At 45.3% G+C, this 21046-nt stretch overlaps 1 protein-coding gene across 1 annotated transcript in view; it reads left to right on the top strand.

The window, feature by feature from the left end:
- Window positions 1-1011: 1011 nt before the first annotated feature.
- Window positions 1012-21046, top strand: part of LOC139259667 (cysteine-rich secretory protein LCCL domain-containing 1-like) — a 117422-nt gene continuing 97387 nt past the window's right edge. The window contains exon 1 of the mRNA XM_070875225.1: window positions 1012-1350. Coding sequence (XP_070731326.1) covers window positions 1012-1350 — 339 coding nt within the window. The remainder of the gene's footprint in view (window positions 1351-21046) is intronic.

Genomic DNA, 21046 nt, shown 5'->3' with positions numbered 1-21046 from the left:
CTGAATTGCCCCTTTTTTCTGAATTGCCCTTTTTCCTGCATCGGTTCTTTTTTCTGAATTGCAGTACCCTGCTTTGGACTGCCCTACGTGGCTTGTCCCTTTTCCCGGATTGCCCGCTCTCTGGATCGGCATTGCCCCGCGCGCTCGCCCTGCCGCTCCCCGGCGCGCGCCCCTGCGATGCGGTGTGGGGCGCGGGCGGACACGTCACTGGGCTCTGGATAAAGGCGGCTGAAGCGGCCGGAGAGTCCGCTTCATCGGCGCAGCGTACCGCAGGCAGGTAGGCAGGCGAACGCTGCACCGCGCCGCGCCGCGCCGCCACACAACACACCGGCAAGTTCCCCTCTCGGAGCAAAGCTCCCAAGGCGCGCTTTGTTGTTTTCTTGCTAAAAGTTGCAGATTAACATCATAAAAGCCTTTTTGCATTAAATCGAAAGCGAGAGTTGTTGCTGGTGAGAGGAGTGAAGGTAGGTGTCGCCCGAACCGTTCGCCAGTGACCGAATGTGGTAAATTCGTTGTAAAGTTGTCGGTAATTTTGTAACGGAGATGTTTGCTCCCCCTGACCAAGCACTGGGACCGTGTGAGCTGGGCGCGGGCTGCCCCTCAGGCTGGACACTTGCACTAGATCCCCCTGAACTGTATATGCTGAACATGTCTGACATAAATGGATCCTAATTTGATTTGCCCGCTTTCTTGTTAAAACAAAACGCTATTCAAATGCCTGTAGCTCGGGCAGACGATAAATTATCTGTTCATAATATGAACAGATAATTTCATAGTCTTTGCAAGAATGGACGTCTATATTTACTGGCGTCCGAGGCTTTCTCCATGACAACGCAAGCGGCACACTTTCCTCCCAACACAAAATATTTACTTTTGTTATTTAGTAAATTAATACATCGAGTCCTTTAACCTGCAAATAGTGCACTCTTCATCATTGCAGCTTCAGAGTTGGACGGGATTTTGCGTGAAGTGCCTCGGAGTTAATCGCAGAATATCCTGAGGTCATTCATCATGAAGTGTTCAGAGTTGGTGACTGCTTTGCTATTCGTTGCACAAACAGTTGTTGCGATGATGAGCCCCAATGTTACTTCCGAATTGGATGCAATATTGGCAAGATTTATGGAAGACGATGGAGAACTCTTGACAACTGAAACAGCCACTAAAACGAGCAGTAATTTTACTGATGGTTTGGATTCAATCATGGCAAAATATATGGATCAAAATGAACAACAACGGACATCCAGAAGAGCGAAAAGATCTATCACAGATAGTGACAGACAAGTAATCTTGGATCTTCACAATAAACTGAGAGGTCAGATTTCACCAAGTGCCTCTAATATGGAATATATGGTAAGTGCCCACCTTTCTGCTTTAAAGCCTCATAAATGCTTAATTCTAAAAAAAAACACAATGTAAAACATTGTTGCTTAATGTGTCCAGAAATTAGGAGTAAGGGTTCATTATTGTTCAACTTCCATCATAAGGTATCACTGTTACATGCGTAAATAAAACACCACCCTCTGGTAAGACTGGTAATGCCAAGGAGGAAATGCACAGTTAGAGTATTATGCCACCATGTGCGTTTTTGCTTTCTTTTTAAGTAAAATTAAAGTAGCTATTACTTTCCTTTAGAAGGACCATATGACCTTTGTGGCATTTTCAACTTAGTTGCCATTTTTTCAGAGCTGAGCATTCAGAAGGAACAGTCACTGTAACACCTCATGCAGTATCTGATCTGAGCTGTCCTGGATTTCTGCAAAAAAATAGTCATGGTAGGAAATCTACTTACATTTGGAGTTAAATAATATCTACCATATTGCACTGAACACAACAAGATTTGTCCCGTTGTCTTAGATAGTACCAAAATGCTTTATATGAATCAAATCTTATTCTCAGCATCTTATTCTATCTGTTCAAAATTAAGCACTAGACTATTTTGTTCCAGGAACATTGTCACAAAAACCAATTGTTGCATTTCGGTTATGATTGCAGCGGCACTATGTGCTCTTACAATAATTTCTGACTACTTAAAAAAAACATTTTCCCTCATTAAGTGTTAGAGCAAAGTATCAAAACTCTGTTGCTTGTGTGCAGGATATTTATTACACATAGCATTACTTTAATTTTTTTAGATAGACATACAGAGTAGATTAGTAGAGGGAGTGAAACAAGCATAACAATAGGTCCACATGAAATACCTGTTTGCAGTTTAATGAGTTAAATGGGCTAACACATTTGATAAAATATCAGCCGGAGGAGTTTTATCTGAACATGTTAACACATTTGTTGCAAATATCATACAGCACACTTTCATTAGATAAGGCTTCTTCCAGTGTGTTGGAATCACTGTAGGATTTCATTGATGACTAGCATTAAAAAAGGAAACTTTTCTTTATGACATTTGGCAAATTTTAGTGTAGAATTTCCTCGACGTTGGTGGAAATCCTGAGAACACCTATTTGGCAATGTAGTAAATGTATGATGCTTTCTCTTGCAATTGCATGAAAGAAACCCAGAATTTGTAAATTCATCTGTGTCATTTCTGAGTGATACAGCAAAATTCTACCGTGCCGAAGAATGAGAGAGTGGGCAGCAGCAAGAAGGTCTTAATTTACAGTGTTTCTCTCCAGTGCTCTCATATTGACTTTTTAGTGGTGGCATAGGTGACTAGAAGAAACTAAATTGACACGTATGCATTTGAATGAATGTTTGTAAAGTCATGCTATGCTGTCAAATAGAATTTATTTTTTCAGTTTATCACACTGAACTTTACGTCCAATACTAATAGTGATAATACTATTATGCATGTATTTTTAATAAATCAAAATATTCTATGCACTTGCACACTTTTGGATTTATAAAATTGATAGTAGGGCCAGAATTTTCACAGGAAAAAATAGGTGGGTTGGAGGTGGGGCGGAGAAATGAAAGTTGTAAAAGTCTAAATACCGACCACAACCCGCTGCCAGGAGGCGGGTTGGCAATTTACATATTATAATGAGGCCTGAAGCCTCTACTTTACTGCAGGCAGCCTGGGATTTCGGGGCTCGGGATTCCTGGTAGCTGCATTGAGGCAGCCTCAGCCTCGGGGAGCAATCCTTGTGGGCCGGGAGGAGCAGGAGTGCTTCCTCCCGGCCTCCCAAGCATCCCCAACAGCAGCCTGCTTCCCCGGGTTGGGGTTTTGGATCCACCACGGATTTGGACCCTCAACCCCAGTCTTGAAACACCCCCCACTCCCTGGGAACGCGACTTAGCCCCGGGGTTGGGAATCGGAGCCCCCTGGATCGTGACTCAGCCCCGGGGTTGGGGGATCAGAGCCCCGGGGTGGGGGATAGGATCCCCTGGGATCGCGACTTAGCCCCGGAGTTGGGAGATCAGATCTCCCTGGATCATGACTTAGCCTCGGAGTTGGGAATCGGAGCCCCAGGATCGCGACTTAGCCCCGGGGTTGGGGATCAGAGTCCCCGGATCGTGACTTATCCCCGAGGTTGGGAATTGGAGCCCCCTGCATCATGACTCAGACCCGGAGTTGGGGATCGGAGCCCCGGGATTGCGACTTAGCCCCGGGGCTGGGAATCAGAGCCCTCTGGATCGTGACTCAGCCCCGGGGTTGGGGATCGGAGCCCCCTGGATCGTGACTCAGCCCCGGGGTTGGGGATGGGACCCTCTCCACTTTTCTGGGCCCAGTAGCTACCTGGTCCTGCTGGTCCGCGTTCCCTGCCCGCCTGGAAGTCAGCATGACAATCAGGCTGGCTTCTGGGCGGGAAACCCACCCTTTACATCGCACGCATGATGTGGAGTTTGCCGGGAAACCCAAACTTCCGGATTTACCACCATCTCCCGGGTCCCCCCCCCGCCCCCCCCGTCCCCCCCCCCGCGCCATATGCGAGGGAAACAGGAAAATACAGCCCTAGGTCAGGATGTGTTTATTTATTATACCATTATGGAGCCAGCTTGAATGCCTTTTCAAATTATGGATTTTTAATTATACATGTGTTTCTTACAATTTCAAATTACACATTGAACAATCGGCATATAATACTGAACCATCTTAGTATTAGTCCACATTCAATATGTAAGTGACCCAGGTTTCGGTAATTATGTGAATCCTCTTTTTTGCTTGGTGTGGAGTTTGCCAGGAAACCCAAACTTCTGGATTTCCCACCGTCTCCCACGCCCCGTCCCCCCGCCCCGCCCCCACGCCATATGCGAGGGAAACAGGAAAATACACCCACTAGAGGAGAGCAGATTTCCTGATACACAAATCAGGTAAAGCACATTCGCGTGGGAGGTAACCAGTCTTTCTGGCAGCAGTGCTTGCCACCATTCCCTTCAGTTGTGTATTTAAATATGGAGTATATTTCTACGCAGAAAACAAATGTTGAGACTTCTACAAATTTGTTGTGATTTCAGTAATCCAGCAGAGTGCAGGGACAGTCATTCCTTTTATAGGTCTGCTTATTGTCTGTTCAGCCATGTTTTGGCTTATACAATATTCCATAGAAAGATAATTTAATTAATTAAGTTGGAAACTAGATTTTAGTGAAAACAATCAATACTAAGCTACCATACCCTTCTATCTGTTTGTCACTCTCTAATAAAATTAGAGAAGTTACAGATATAACACAAAAAAATTACTTCATTGTAAGTATTGGAATATAATAATATGTGAAATGAAAATGCACCATGTAAATTAACATACAAATTGAAATGGGATGAATTATAACCCCCCAAAACGGGTGGGTTGAGGTCGGGTCAGATGTTAACATTTAAAAAATCTCAAACCCTACTCCAACCAGCCTACTTCTGGGTTTAACGGAGGCGGGACAAGGGGCGGTGACGAGTTGGCAATTTAAATATTTTAACGAGGCTGGCAGGCTTTGATTTAACCTGCTTAGCCGGCAGCTGCAGGTAAGTGAGGACACCTTTGGGGAGAAGGTAAGTGCCTTTACAACACTGTTTGTGGACCAGGAGGAGCGAGAATGCTTTCCACTAGACCCCCCAAGCTCCACCCCCCCCCCCCCCCGCATCAGACCTCCACCACACAAAGACCCCCGGGGTCAGGAGTCGGGACCTGCCAGCTCCCCGCTTGACTAGAAGCCAAGCCTGTCAATCAGGCTGACTTCCAGGCGGGGAACCTTTCGAGAAGAAAGGACACACGCTGTGGAGTTACAACTCTGCAACATGCTGTGAAACCTGCATCGGGTTTCCTAACCAAAACTCCACCCCCTCTGCCTATGCAATCCGCCCTTGTTAACATTCAGGCCAATGTGTTTGTATGAAACTCCTTTCACATTTATTTTAAAATGGGTGTAAAATGGTTCAGGGTACAATTAAAGCTGAATGGCAAAGGAAATAAAATAGATAACGCATGTTATGTAGAATATATAGAGCGTATGACCTGTGTTCAAATATATCTCCGAAGGGGTATTTGTTATACTGTACTTTTGCATCAATATGAAGCAGTTTTGGGTGTGCATCACTTTAAAAGTAACAATATAACTCAGGAGTTAGGGCCCAAATTGATTTCAGCACACACTAAAGCTGTGAGAACCCCTCCATAGGGCTGTTTTAATTGCTTGGGCTTCATGGTTTAAAAAGTATTGGGGCTGTTCTTTGGATCTGCTGGATACTTTTCTGACTTTGTGATAGATGAGGTTCCCTTGGCAGTAGTTTATATTGGAAATTCAGACATAAGCTGTGCATAATTTTCCAACCATTTAAATTGTTAGTTGGAAAATCGTGTACAATCCCAAATTTCTAATGTACACCAAACAGATGATGCTCGGAGATGATGCCATGACAGGAGCTGATAACTGCTGGACGGACCACCTCCTAATCTGATCCATCATTGATATCAACATAGCCCCAAAGCGGAGGGTGCAGCAGAAGCAGTGCTGCAAAAAAGTCAATGCCGGGGCGCTTAAAGACCCAGCTAAGAGAGCACTATACAGTCAGCGCCTCACAGCTAATCTGGAGTGCCTTGATGACCCCGAGATGCAGAATGCCCACAGCGCTTGGTCTGCCCTCCAGGCCTCCATAACCAGTGCCTGCAAAGAGACGTTCAGTCACTCAACCAGGAAACACCAGGACAAGTTTGATGAGAATGACCAGGAGATCCAAGAGTTAATAGATCACAAGCGAAGGGCATTTCTGAGCCTTAAACAACCCAACTCGGGAGCAGCAAGGCAGCATTACAGATGGCTTAAGGCTGAGGTCCAACAAAAAACCCGGGACCTAAAGAACAGATGGTGGATGGAGAAAGCACAGGAGAAACAACAGCTGGCCGACAGCCATGAAGTGCAAGGATTCTTCATCGCAGTCAAGGCCACCTACAGTCCAAACACCCAAGGCCCCACCCCACTGCTGGCCAAGAACGGGGAAACACTCATCAAGGGCACCGAGGCAGTCAGGGCCCGCTGGAAGGAGCACTTCGAAGAACTCCTCAATCGAGACTCTGCCTTTGACTTGAGTGTTCTCACCTCTATCCCGCAGCATGCTACCTGCCACCACCTCAGTAAAACCCCAGCACTGCACAAGGTAGAAAAAGCCATAAGACAGCTTTAGAACAACAAGGCTACGGGAACAGATGGAATCTCCGCTGAGGCACTGAAATATGGCGGAGAGGCACTGTTGGCGCGAATACATGACCTCATCTCTCTCATCTGGAGGGAGGAGAGCATGCCGGGAGATCTCAGAGATGCAGTGATCGTGGCCATCTTTAAAAAAGGGATGTCCGACTGTGGCAAATACAGAAGAATCTCCCTATTATCAGCCACTGGGAAAGTCGTCGCTAGAGTCCTTCTCAGCCGTCTTCACCCTATGGCTGAGGAGCTCCTCCGGAGTCGCAGTGCGGATTTCGTCCTCTACGGGGCACAATGGACGTGATTTTTGCAGCCCTTAGACATGGCCTTCTGCGACCTTACAAATGCTTTTGACACTGTCAACCCTGAGGGTCGATGGAGCTTCCTCCTCCGTTTCGGATGCCCCCAAAAGTTCGTCACCATCCTCTGCCTTCTCCACGACGACATGCAGGCCGTGATTCTTACTAACGGATCCATTACAGACCTAATCCACGTCCAATCTGGGGTCAAACAGGGCTGTGTCATCACCCCAGCCCTCTTCTCAATCTTTCTCACTGCCATGCTCCACCTCACAATCAACAAGCTCCCCGCTGGAGTGGAACTAAACTACAGAACCACTGGGAACCTATTCAACCTTCGCCGTCTTCAGGCCAGGTCCAAGACCACCCCAACCGCTGTCGTCGAGCTACGGTACACGGGCGACACCTGTGTCTGCGCACATACTGAGGCTGAACTCCAATTCATAGTCAATGTATTTACTGAGGCGTACGAAAGCATGGGTCTTGCGCTAAACATCCGTAAGACAAAGGTCCTCCACCAGCCTGTCCTCGCCGCATAGCAATCCCCCCTGCACCCTTCCCGCCTCCCCCCCCCCACCCCATCAAAATCCATGGCACGGCCCTGGACAACATGGACCATTTCCCATACCTCGGGAGCCTCTTATCAACAAGAGCAAACATTTGACGGCGAGATTCAACACTCCAGTCCGCCAGCGCAGCCTTTGGCCGCCTGAGGAAAAGAGTGTTGAAGACCAGGCCCTCAAATCCACCAAGCTCATGGTCTACGGGGCTGTAGTAATACCTTCCCTCCTGTATGGCTGAGAGACATGGACCATATACAGTAGACACCTCAAGTCGCTGGAGAAATACCACCAAAGATGTTCCACAAGATCCTACAAATCCCCTGGGAGGACAGATGCACCATCGTTAGCATCCTCGACCGGGCCAACATTGAAGCACTGACCACACTTGATCAGCTCCGCTGGGCAGGTCACATCGTTTGCATGCCAGACACGAGGCTCCCAAAGCAAGCACTCTACTCGGAAGTCCTTCACGGCAAATGAGTCAAAGGTGGGAAGAGGAAACCTTACCCTCAAAGCCTCCCTGATAAAGTGCGACATCCCCACTGACACCTGGGAGTCCCTGGCCAAAGACTGCCCTAAGTGGAGGAAGTGCATCCGGGAGGGCGCTGAGTACCTCGAGTCTCATCACCGAGAGCATGCAGAAATCAAGTGCAGGCATCGGAAAGGAGGTGCGGCAAACCAGTCCCACCCACCCTTTCTCTCAACGACTGTCTGTCCCACCTGTGACAGGGACTGTGGTTCTCATATTGGACTGTTTAGTCACCTAAGGATTAATTTTTAGAGTGGAAACGAGAGACTGCCTATGATGATGCTAGGAGCATAAAGTCAGAAAATTACCCTTTTTAGTGCTGAATCTTTTTAATGACTCAGAATTTTCTGGAGACATGTGCCATTGGAATAGCACAGCTATAGCATTGGGTTTGTTGTACACCGTAAAAATCCTGGGAAATTATTGTGTGAGTTACGCCATTATTTATACCACGCCAGAATTTAGTAGGATTTTAGAGTCGCTCCACAAATACCCTCGCGGAAACTGCAAAACTGATTATCATTGCTCTGCTCCCTAGTTAAGTCACTGCAAAGTTCCTGGAATTATGCCAGTTTTCTTGCCACAACTAATGGTGATGTATTTAAATTCATGAGTTCAAAATAATTGATTAAAATAAAATAAAATCTTTGCTTTATCTTGATGTTTTTAATTCTTAGCTATAACCATCAAAACAATATATGAGGGTGAAATTCGATGAGGCCTGAAACGGGCATGGGCACTGCAACACGAGATAGGCCCATACCCAGTTAGAAAACACAGGCAGCACGTCAATTTGATGCTGCCTGCTACTTTACATGATTGGAGCGCACAGCCTAACGACTGTCAAGCTGCTGACAGGCTGTGCACTCAGCGGGGAGCCAAGTTTTCATGACCTCAGATGTGTGGTCAAGGTCAGTGAATGCATCTTCTAAAGCCGTCTCCTACAAAGTGCACCACTAGCCTGATACACTGCATAATGCACGACCCACCCCTCCACCTCCATCACTCACCTACCAACATTATTGACCAAACATGAGGCACACCTCACATTACTCGCTTCACCTCACCCCTTGGAGGAGGTGGTGCTGGCCATTCTTGGCAGGGGCATGGCTGAGCTCTTGGCCAGCGGCGGGGCTGAAAGAATACAAGATGCCGGTATCCTCATAGGTTATCTTCCTCACATCCTACTTTCCCTCACCCCATAATCTGTTCTGATTTATAATGTGCACATGGCGTAAGCATGCACCTCTTCCCCCCCACTCCCCTCACCACAACCCTATCCTTGTGCCTTCCTCATTTCAGATACCCAAGAAATCCAGCATGCTCAGCCAATGGTTGACCAAGACAAGAGGTGGGAGAGTGAAGAAGCAAAAGAAGAAACACCATCACTCGATTTGACACTCGCAGCCACCAGCTCTTTGAGGTCATCCTGCACGCCATCTGCAGTGTCCCCCATTGAAAGTCAGCAGCCTTCCACCAGCCATGCTGGAGCCACTGGGGTAGCACTGCGTGACATCACTAGGATAGGCAAAGGCACATGCAAGACAGTCACTAAGGGATTGCACAAGGTGATTAGTTGATTTTTTGATGTAATATTGGATGCATATATGGATAAAGTTAGATTGGAAAACTTGCTTTGTGGTGGCTTTTATTTCAGCACTGTGGCCAAGAGGACACTGTGCTGGTCAGTAACAGAGGAAAAGTAAGGTGTGGTACAAATTCTGAAAGGGGAATTGGGGTTGTGTTCACTGGTACCGCAGGCAGATGATTCAATCCTGGATATCCCAGCCAGAAAGGGGCTGTCTAGATGGCCTCCTTATGCTTCCTCCTCTTCTGCTTCCTATGCTGCTGCTTCTTCCTCTTCCCTCTGCGAGCATTTTGTCCCCTTTGCTGCCTCTGTTTCATCTCCATGTGATGCTGCAGCTCAAGGAGGACTGCAACTAGAGCCCTCAGAACTGTGAGCGAGTGATGTTCTCAGAGGTCTTCCTTTAACATCCAAAGCTTTGCAAGCATTCAGCAGCACTCCCAGCACAATTTAACAATGTTTTAAATGCATTGCATCAAGCCATTATTGACAATAAAAAAAACAGCAAACGCTAAAATCTAAAGTTACGTGAAACATGTGTTGTACCTTTAAGAAGTGCTGGCAGAGTCTCTGTAGTAACACTGCATTAACGCTCTTCTGTGTGTGGTTTGGAGAGGGTGGTATCCAGAGCAACAACATCCGAAATCACAGTTGTGCATCAATTTAGACATTGCATGCCGATTGACGACACAATCTGCATATTCACATGTGAGCATCGAGCGCAGGCAATGACAGCGCTACAACTATTTTAGTTGAAGACAATTAAATCAAGTGCCCCCTGATTAAAGTGGGGGGGGGGGGGGGGGGGAGGGTGCACACTCGAAAAAAAATCTTTTCAAGTGCCCCTTGTTTTTTTGTATGTTTTTTTTGAGGGCAATAAAAACACAAATTATATAAATGCCCCCTGACTAAAAGGGCGGGGGCACTAAAACCGGCACAATAAACAAATTAAACGACAGACAAAAAACATCACATTAAAATTTGGTTGCCGGGGGTGATGATGCATTCCAGTCCCTCTGGCACTCAACAGCTCTACAACTCTTTTGGAGTAAACAAATGTACTAGGGGGAGTGTTTGCTAGTGCTGTTGGGGAGGAGTTAAACTAATATGGCAGGGGGATGGGAACCAATGCAGGGAGACAGAGGGAAACAAAAAGGAGACAAAAGCAAAAGACAGAAAGGAGATGAGGAACAGTGGAGGGCAGAGAAACCCAAGAAAAAGAACAAAAAGGGCCACTGTACAGCAAAATTCTAAAAGGACAAAGGATGTTAAATAAACAAGCCTGAAGGCTTTGTGTCTTAATGCAAGGAGTATCCGTAATAAGGTGGATGAATTAACTGTGCAAATAGATGTTAACAAATATGATGTGATTGGGATTACGGAGACGTGGCTCCAGGATGATCAGGGCTGGGAACTCAACATCCAGGGTATTCAACATTCAGGAAGGATAGAATAAAAGGAAAAGGAGGTGGGGTAGCATTGCTGGTTAAAGAGGAGATTAATGCAATAGTTAGGAAGGACATTAGCTTGGATGATGTGGAATCTATATGGGTAGAGCTGTAGAACACCAAAGGGCAAAAAACATTAGTGGGAGTTGTTACAGACCTCCAAACAGTAGTAGTGATGTTGGGGAGGGCACCAAAGAGGAAATTAGGGGTGCAGCAGTTATAATGGGTGACTTTAATATGCACATAGATTGGGCTAGCCAAACTGGAAGCAATATGGTGGAGGAGGATTTCCTGGAGTGCATAAGGGATGGTTTTCTGGACCAATATGTCGAGGAACCAACTAGGGGGGAGGCCATCTTAGACTGGGTGTTGTGTAATGAGAGAGGATTAATTAGCAATCTCTTTGTGCGAGGCCCCTTGGGGAAGAGTGACCATAATATGGTGGAATTCTGCATTAGGATGGAGAATGAAACAGTAAATTCAGAGACCATGGTCCAGAACTTAAAGAATGATAACTTTAAAGGTATGAGGCGTGAATTGGCTAGGATAGATTGTCGAATGATACTTAAGGGGTTGACTGTGGATGGGCAATGGCAGACATTTAGAGACCGCATGGATGAACTACAACAATTGTACATTCTTGTCTGGCGTAAAAATAAAAAAGGGAAGGTGGCTCAACCGTGGCTATCAAGGGAAATCAGGGATAGTATTAAAGCCAAGGAAATGGCATACAAATTGGCCAGAAATAGCAGCGAACCCGGGGACTGGGAGAAATTTAGAACTCAGCAAAGGAGGACAAAGGGTTTGATTAGGGCAGGGAAAATGGAGTACGAGAAGAAGCGTGCAGGGAACATTAAGATGGATTCCAAAAGTTTCTTTAGATATGTAAAGAGAAAAAGGTTAGTAAAGACAAACGTAGGTTCCCTGCAGTCAGAATCAGGGGAAGTCATAACGGGGAACAAAGAAATGGCAGACCAATTGAACAAGTACTTTGGTTCGGTATTCACTAAGGAGGACACAAACAACCTTCCGGATATAAAAGCGGTCAGAGGGTCTAGTAAGGAGGAGAAACTGATGGAAATCCTTATTAGTCGGGAAATTGTGTTGGGGAAATTGATGGGATTGAAGGCTGATAAATCCCCAGGACCTGATGGACTGCATCCCAGAGTACTTAAGAAGGTGGCCTTGGAAATAGCGGATGCATTGACAGTCATTTTCCAACATTCCATTGAGTCTGGATCAGTTCCTATTGAGTGGAGCGTAGCCAATGTAACCCCAAATTTTAAAAAAGGAGGGAGAGAGAAAACAGGGAATTATAGACCGGTCAGCCTGACCTCAGTAGTGGGTAAAATGATGGAATCAATTATTAAGGATGTCATAGCAGCGCATTTGGAAAGAGGTGACATGATAGGTCCAAGTCAGCATGGATTTGTGAAAGGGAAATCATGCTTGACAAATCTTCTGGAATTGTTTGAGGATGTTTCCAGTAGAGTGGACAAGGGAGAACCAGTTGATGTGGTATATTTGGACTTTCAGAAGTCTTTCGACAAGGTCCCACACAAGAGATTAATGTGCAATGTTAAAGCACATGGGATTGGGGGTAGTGTGCTGACGTGGATTGAGAACTGGTTGTCAGACAGGAAGCAAAGAGTAGGAGTAAATGGGTACTTTTCAGAATGGCAGGCAGTGACTAGTGGGGTACCGCAAGGTTCTGTGCTGGGGCCCCAGCTGTTTACACTGTACATTAATGATTTAGACAAGGGGATTAAATGTAGTATCTCCAAATTTGCGGATGACACTAAGTTGGGTGGCATGTGAGCTGCGAGGAGGATGCTATGAGGCTGCAGAGTGACTTGGATAGGTTAGGTGAGTGGACAAATGCATGGCAGATGAAGTATAATGTGGATAAATGTGAGGTTATCCACTTTGGTGGTAAAAACAGAGAGACAGTCTATTACCTGAATGGTGACAGATTAGGAAAAGGGGAGGTGCAAAGAGACCTGGGTGTCATGGTACATCAGTCATTGAAGGTTGGCATGCAGGTACAGCAGGCGGTTAAGAAAACAAATGGCATATTGGCCTTCATAGCGAGGGGATTTGAGTACAGGGGCAGGGAGGTGTTGCTACAGTTGTACAGGGCCTTGGTGAGGCCACACCTGGAGTATTGTGTACAATTTTGGTCTCCTAACTTGAGGAAGGACATTCTTGCTATTGAGGGAGTGCAGCAAAGGTTCACCAGACTGATTCCCGGGATGATGGGACTGACCTATCAAGAAAGACTGGATCAACTGGGCTTGTATTTACTGGAGTTCAGAAGAATGAGAGGGGACCTCATAGCAACGTTTAAAATTCTGACGGGTTTAGACAGGTTAGATGCAGAAAGATTGTTCCCAATGTTGGGGAAGTCCAGAACCAGGGGTCACAGTCTAAGGATAAGGGGTAAGCCATTTAGGACCGAGATGAGGAGAAACTTCTTCACCCAGAGAGTGGTGAACCTGTGGAATTCTCTACCACAGAAAGTTGTTGAGGCAAATTCACTAAATATATTCAAAAGGGAGTTAGATGAAGTCCTTACTACTAGGGGGATCAAGGGGTATGGCGAGAAAGCAGGAAGGGGGTACTGAAATTGCATGTTCAACCATGAACTCATTGAATGGCGGTGCAGGCTAGAAGGGCCGAATGGCCTACTCCTGCACCTATTTTCTATGTTTTTATGTTTCTAAACAATAAACATTAAATCTTAAACATTAAATCATGCCCCCTGATCTGGGGGACACTCCAAACATTTCCCAAGGCCCTTTTTTTTTGCAAATTTGTAAATTTTTTTTGGTGTTTTTTTTGGGCTCTAAAACCATAATTTACAAGTGCCCCCTATAAAAGGGGAGGGGGACACTAAAAACCCAGCAATTAAAACAAATTAAACTTTAAAACATCTAAAATTAAATTAAAATTTGGTTGCCGGTGGTGACAATGCACTCCAGTCCCTCCGGCGCCCACCTCTCGCGGAAAGCCGCGAGCTTACCGGTGGACACAGCGTGCTCCATCTCCAAGGACAACCTGGCCCGGATGTAGGCGCGGAAGAGAGGCAGGCAATGAACGACCCCCTCGACCGCCCGCTGCCTGGACCGGCTGATGGCACCCTTGGCCGTGCCCAGGAGCAGTCCTACGAGGAGGCCCTCGGACCTACCCGCTCCCCTCAGCACAGGGTGCCCAAAGATCAGGAGTGTAGGACTGAAGTGCAATGACAGTGCTACAGACCTCCCCCAAAATCGCAGCTGCCGCGTTCTGCCCTGGAATCAGGCAACTGCTATTTTTTCAACAAAACCAGCCTTAATGGCCGCATTAGACCTCCTGAATTTTGCAGCCTCTGTCATTGTGTGATAGGTTTAGTGCATACAGTATGCACGGTGTAGGGAACTGAAATGCCTGCACATGCCAATGATGAAAGTGAGAGTGGGGTAGAAACTTGTTTTGGCTCATTTTCAGGCTCAAAACGGTCAATGCATTTGCAGTGCACACCAGAAGCCAGAGGCCTGAGACTCGTTAGAAACTGGATCTTGCGCCTCATCTGAATAATTATGGTGAACTGTGGGTGACTGTCGGGTCTCGTGAGATTGATTGCTAGTTTCCTCTAGGCAAATTTGGGCCAGCTCTGAGTCCAGCAGCGGCCCTCAGATAGGTCCTGGGAGACAGGGGAGAAGAACAGGAAGGGCAAGCAAGAGCGGATTGGCAACAGCCCGCAGTAATGCTGCAGAAGCAGAAGCAGCACTCCTACTTCTCCTGGCTCCCCATTAAGGTAAGTTAACAAGAAAAAAACATACCTTATTGTTGGTGTCCTTCTGCAGTCCCGTCAAGGATCGCTGGTTCGGCTGCAAAATAAACTAGACCTTTTGTGACCAATTTAAGCTTGCGATCCTTAAGCAGACATTAGGCCCCTCATTAGCATAGTCTGTTTAGCACAGCCACCAAAGACCAGTTCCACCCCTCAGAAGGCAGCATGTTTTGCAGCATGCATTATGTGAGAAAGGTCAACTGTGAATATTGATTATCATATCTTCCAAAAAAAGGGGCTTCACTTTAAGTCTTAAATCAGTTATATTTCTGAAAGGAAATTCTCTGTTGTCCGGAAGTCTTACATTGCCACAGCCCCACCAAAAGTGCGAAGGACAATGTGGATATTATATTGGACTCCTGAAGAGACCAACATGTGTTGTGCCAAACCTCAGTTTTGCTGAATGATTTTTTTTTCTTGTAAGATACACGTTGTGTATTGTAGTCAATCATTTATTTTCTATAGTGCCTGGGCATTTTAGAGTTTAATTTGCTTGGAGTTCCAATGTCATTCACTATAGTTTCACTGGGCCCAAGTTTGCCCAGAAGTTGCTCCGTTTTTTTGGGAGCAACTAGATTTTTTTTGAGTATCTTAAAAATCGCAATTCTGCCCATTTAATTTGTTCCAGTGTAAGTGACTTGGTTCGTTTTTTTTTTAGTTTCATTTTTTTTTCAAAAGGGGGCGTTACCAGCCACTTATGCCTGTTTTGGCCATTTAAGCAAGTTTAGACAGCTAAAAGTTACTCCAAACTAACTTAGGCCAGCGTATGTGGCCACTTGTGGCCGCACAGAAAAACCTTGCGGTGAGCTAAGAAATCAGCGCAGGTAAGTACATTTAAAGCACCAAAAATAAATAAAAAATACAAGGAAGCTGAGAGGACCTGCACCTAGCACCAAGACTTACAAATCACTAAACAACTAGATTAAAAATGGATTGGTAAAGTAGCAACTACATTATAGCAAGTCTTGTAAATAAGAGTTTCAGCCAAACTATTTTACAGAATTCCTTTTGAAAGCAGATGAAGAGTAAACTTGAATGTAAATCAAACAAGAATTTAGGACCACATTATCAATAAATAAATAAGTAAACAAATAAAAAATAGAAGTCCTACCTTTAGCAAAGCTTTACTGCAGAAAAACGCTAGCAGCTGGCCGCCGATGAGGGAACCCATTCGGCCAGGGCTTGGGGCGATAAGATGCACACCGGGAGGCTAGGCTCAGCGCGGTATCGGTAAGGGGAGGGCGGGTAGGGGAAATGATGACAAAGGCCCACTCAGGTGGGCTGGTCACCTGATCCCAATGCCTGGTTCGAGACAACCCAAGAAGATATTCTACAATGATTCGAAGCTCGGTAACTGCTCTCATTGTGGTCAGTTCAAAAGATATATGATTTGCCAAAAGACCGATCTTAAAAATGTGGTATCCCAGCTGACACATGGGAGTATGCTGCTTATGACCGGAACATTGATAAAAGATGATTCACTGAGGCACAACAAAGCTTTAAGCAAGTCGTATCCAGCTAGCTGAAGAAAAGAGAAATCAAATCAAAAGAGTAAGATTAGCTAAATGGCAGGGGGGGTGGGGGTGGTGGAGACTGAACGCTGAATGCGACAGGGAAAGCCGATGAGGGAGCCCATTTGGCCAGGGCTAGGGGCAGCGTGCTTTGGGACCCTCCCACACAGCCTGCAGAGATTATAGGATGAGGAGCTACTGCACATGCACACACACTCTAGCGCACATGTGCAGAGGTCCGGCGCTGCAAACAGGACTCCGCCCCCCACTGCTTGTGCTGCACGACACCAAAGGCCTGCAACGTTCCAGCAGCGGGGAGAATACCGAGGTAAGTTTTAGGCACGGTTTTTCTTCTACAAATTCGACGCACTAAGCCGGGGTGGGGGTCGGGGGGGGGGCAAACTTGGGCCCACTATTTCTAAGGAATATGGTTATAATTAGGATTTCAATTAAATATCCTTTATTTCATTGAATAGTTATGCATCACATTTTTCGAACATGATATCAAGTTAACCTTACCTGCAGTGATTGTCTGTGTACTGTGTTTTATTTGTGCGTAATATTGACTGCAGCCTAAGTGGATGTAATTTTCATCAGGAAGTGCACAGGTGAAAAGGTGAAAATTGTATATATAGACTATTGCAGCCATTTTAATCCCCTGCATTTTAATTCTCTTTGTAACTTGTGAAAAAAAAACTGCACTTGATCTTCTTAACTTGCAGAAAGCAGTTTTTTTCAGATTTGTATCTTATGCCATCTAAAGAAAAGCACTGCAAGTTAATACTGCTACAGTTAAAATCCTACTATATTATAACATTTGTTCCCAGCTGATAAAAAAGTGAACCAATTGTGCCTTGTTGGTCTTCCTTGTTTGAGTTGAAAGCCAATTTACACGGTGAGATCAAATTTAATTTGAATCGAGTTGATTTGACGTGAATGTGGTCTCTTGTAGGTGTTTACATCAACCACTGTAACATCCACGCTTTCGGGCTGTCTCGTATCAAGTGTTGCATGTGTTGCTTCATAGGACAGAAAGTTACCGGTGTTTTAATAAAACAGGTTGCACCAGTCTGGTTGAATAACATTAACTTGCAATCAACTTTAACATGCTGTCACAAAAGAGAGAGTATTGTAATCTAGATTAGGATTCATATAAATAACTGCGCAGCAGTAGCATTTTTACTTTGGATCAGCTATAAATCCATAATACATCCCAAATTTCCAACTAAAATATAGGCAGGATTTGTGACATTAATGTTACAGAGTAAGTGGAGTGATATGCTTTGTTTATTGGAAGGGCAGGCTTTCAATCAGGCCAACATCCCCAGCATCGAAGCACTGACCACGCTAGATGAGCTCCATTGGGCGGGCCACATCGTCCACATGCCCGACACGAGACTCCCAAAGCAAGCGCTCTACTCGGAACTCCTACACGTCAAGCGAGCCCCAGGTAGGCAGAGGAAATGTTTCAAGGACACCCTCAAAGCCTCCCTCATAAAATGCAACATCCCCACCGGCACCTGGGAATCCCTGGCCCAAGACCGCCCTAAGTGGAGGAAGGGCATCCTCGAGTCTCATCGCCAAGAGCATGCAGAAACAAAACTCAGGCAGCGGAAGGAGCGTGTGGCAAACCAGACTCCCCACCCACCCTTTCCTTCAACCACTGTCTGTCCCACCTGTGACAGAAACTGTAATTCCTGTATTGGACTGCACAGTCACCTGAGAACTCACTTTTAGAGTGGAAGCAAGTCTTCCTCGATTTCGAGGGTCTGCCTATGATGATGATGATGATGATTGGAAGGGGTAATTTTTGTGCTCACCAAGGTGAAAACAGCCAGTGCTGGGGAGTAAAACATTTTTCCTTAATTTTGCCAGCTTTAATCACTCCTAGCTCAGATGCAGCAAAGCCAGCTGAAGAGTAAAACTCCACCAACAGTACTCTGCATCAAAAGTGATCCTCTCAGTACACACAGTAATGGATGTGAAATAGTTTTCCAGAAAAAACATTTATTATGTTAGTTATCATTTGAAAGAATAGGAGGGTATATTTTCTTCTGTATGGAAAGTTAAAGGATACTAAAATGTTATTGGTTTATAAGAGGCAAATATACTCTATGATTGGAAGTTACAACATGAAGCTAGAGGCAAATGGACAAATACTCTCTTTTGATCAAAGCATGACAACAAAGTTCACTAGTTCTTCAGGTTGGTTATCCCAAAGATAAAAAGAAAAAACATGAATACTGAAAATATGAAATAAAAGCGGAAAATGCTGAAAATACATAGGAGGCATTCTGTATAAATTAGTTATTTAAATGTATACAGAATAATTTGGTATGTGTGCAAATATTCTTATTAATACATACAAGCTACTTGAAACTTTTGTTTAGAGAAATATTTGCTAATGTGTGCATAGGCTAGTCTAAGTCTATGAAAGTTTAGTTATCATAAGAATACAGATAATGTTTCCAGGAGCTGAAAGTGTGGCACAAACACTGGATTGACCTCACTGGTGACTTGGTCTGGGAAAAGTAAGTAGAGCCGAGTGCCTCCATGGATGGAAAATAAACATCTAAATCCCTCGAGGCAGGAAATTGTCGAATGATTGAAATGCAAATGATGTGTGATCATGAATGAGCAGTCTTGGATAGGAAACAGGCTCGGATCACAAAAGAAGGTTTCTTTATTCCATAATTTGGACGATAGCAATTTTGTTGAGTCTAGAAACAGATACCAGTTTGTTTCTCTGCAATTTGATAAGGGCACTACTGTAATTATAGTGTGGTAACACAACCTTTGTTATTAATAATACCACATTTCCTTTATGTTGAAGTTACAACTATTGGTTGCAATTTGTAAAAAAAACATGCATATTAAATTAACAGTAACATTGTTCTAACAGTTGTTCCATTGAGCTCATCAATATAGGTAATGAAATAATAAGGTTGGGACTGTTGTTATCACAGCTGTTAAAATAGATGGTCAGCATTCGGTACATGGATACAGAGCATTATTGTAGCATCGACTTTACAGATAAAAGAGGCAAGGAGAAAGGAAGGAGAAGTCATGTTCGTTTTTGTTTATTTCCTCATGAGAGCATTAGAATGTTCAGGAGCAGGAAACAGCCATTGGTATGACAGATCAGTCCTTTTTTGGTAGATTTCAATCCAAGTAAAAATCTGTCCCTTTGGACAGAATGTGCTCACCAAAGAGAACTGAAAATCCAGGGTGAGAAAATAGAAATTCAGAATATATGATTCTTAATAACACAAGTCCCTTTTTTGTGAAAAGGGAGATGATTACACAGGTGACACTGGGTTGCTGAAAATGAAAAAGTTGGCATGTGACATCACTGAGACTAATAGGGAGAAACTTAGAGGGAGTGAGGTGGTGGGCGCGGGGGGGGGGGGGGGGGGGTGGGGGGGCGGGGGAGTAGGTAGGGAGTGACCAAATTTTTAGTTGAAAAGATGGGTTTTGTAAAGATAGCTTTTAAAGGAAGGGAGAAGTGGAGCAGTCTGGGGAGGGAGAGTTCTGGAGAGTGGGGCTAAATTGGCTGCATGTACTGTACCAGTGGCGGGGTGAAGGGAAGGGGGACTCACAAAGCGCCAGAGCCAGAGGACCAAGATATGCGGAGTGGCGGGGGCGGGGGGAGCGGTAATATAAGGCTGGCTGAGGGTGTAGAGAGAGGGTAGAGTATAGTGGGAGGGATTTGAAGATGGTTTACTGTAGGGGCCAAAAACATTGGGTTTATGATCCTGGTATTAAATTGGAGGAAGCTGTAGCTGTTGCATGACTTAAATTTAGCCAGATAGTCTGACAGCATGGAGGTGGTTGTGGGGTAGAGAGAAAAAGTGGAGAGGAACAGCTGGGTGTCTTCAGCATACGTATGGAGGTTGATTCCGTGCCTGCAGAAAATGTCACCAGGTGGCAGCGTGTGGAAGACGGGTCCAAGGATAGACCCTTGTGATACTCTGGAAGTGACAATGTGGGCCCGAAAGAGAAGCCATTGCTGTAGATGTGTTGGCTGCATTTGGATAGATAGGAGTTGAACCATGCAAGGACAACAAAAGAGAGAAGAAGGAAAATGTGGTATGAGCTGCAGAAACCCTGGAAAAATGGTATAAATGGTGTTTACTCCATTTTTCCAGGGTTTACATAGCTCTTTTGCAAAAGTCATGGTGGAGAAGCGGGAGAAGTGCCGCCGAAACTTCCTGCGGATCATTGCTGATGAAGAAAAATGTGGTGATGATTCTAAAGAAAAAATAACTTTATTACTAGGTGGCCCAAATGCGGGATTACTTTACACCACATTACAGATATAGATTGAGGTTTCAACATATGAAAGCATAGTTTACGTCATAGAAAATTAAACAATATCACACTTTACAAAGTTAGACATAGTTGCACACCTTCATGTACCTTAACTGTAGACCTGGAAATCAGCGTGGTCCCGGCCTGCAAGACCATCAGCAGGCCGGGGCCATTAGAGGGAGCAATATGCGGCAGCATACCACTGCAGGGACCAGTGAGTGCTGCTGCAAGAGGGCGACGGCTGCCAAGCCAGGTCACTGAGTGCAGTGTGGGAAGGCACAGCGGGGGGGGCGAAGGAGTGGCAATGGTTTGTAGAGGGAAGTGACCGAAGCCCAGGAGAGGTGAGAGTTTGGGGCCCAGAAGAAGCGAGGGCCCAAGGGGCAG

Source organism: Pristiophorus japonicus, chromosome 1, assembly GCF_044704955.1.
Source record: "Pristiophorus japonicus isolate sPriJap1 chromosome 1, sPriJap1.hap1, whole genome shotgun sequence".
NCBI lineage: Eukaryota > Metazoa > Chordata > Chondrichthyes > Pristiophoridae > Pristiophorus > Pristiophorus japonicus.
The sequence above is the reverse complement of the archived record's forward strand: the minus strand, read 5'-3'. Positions and strand labels throughout refer to the sequence as shown.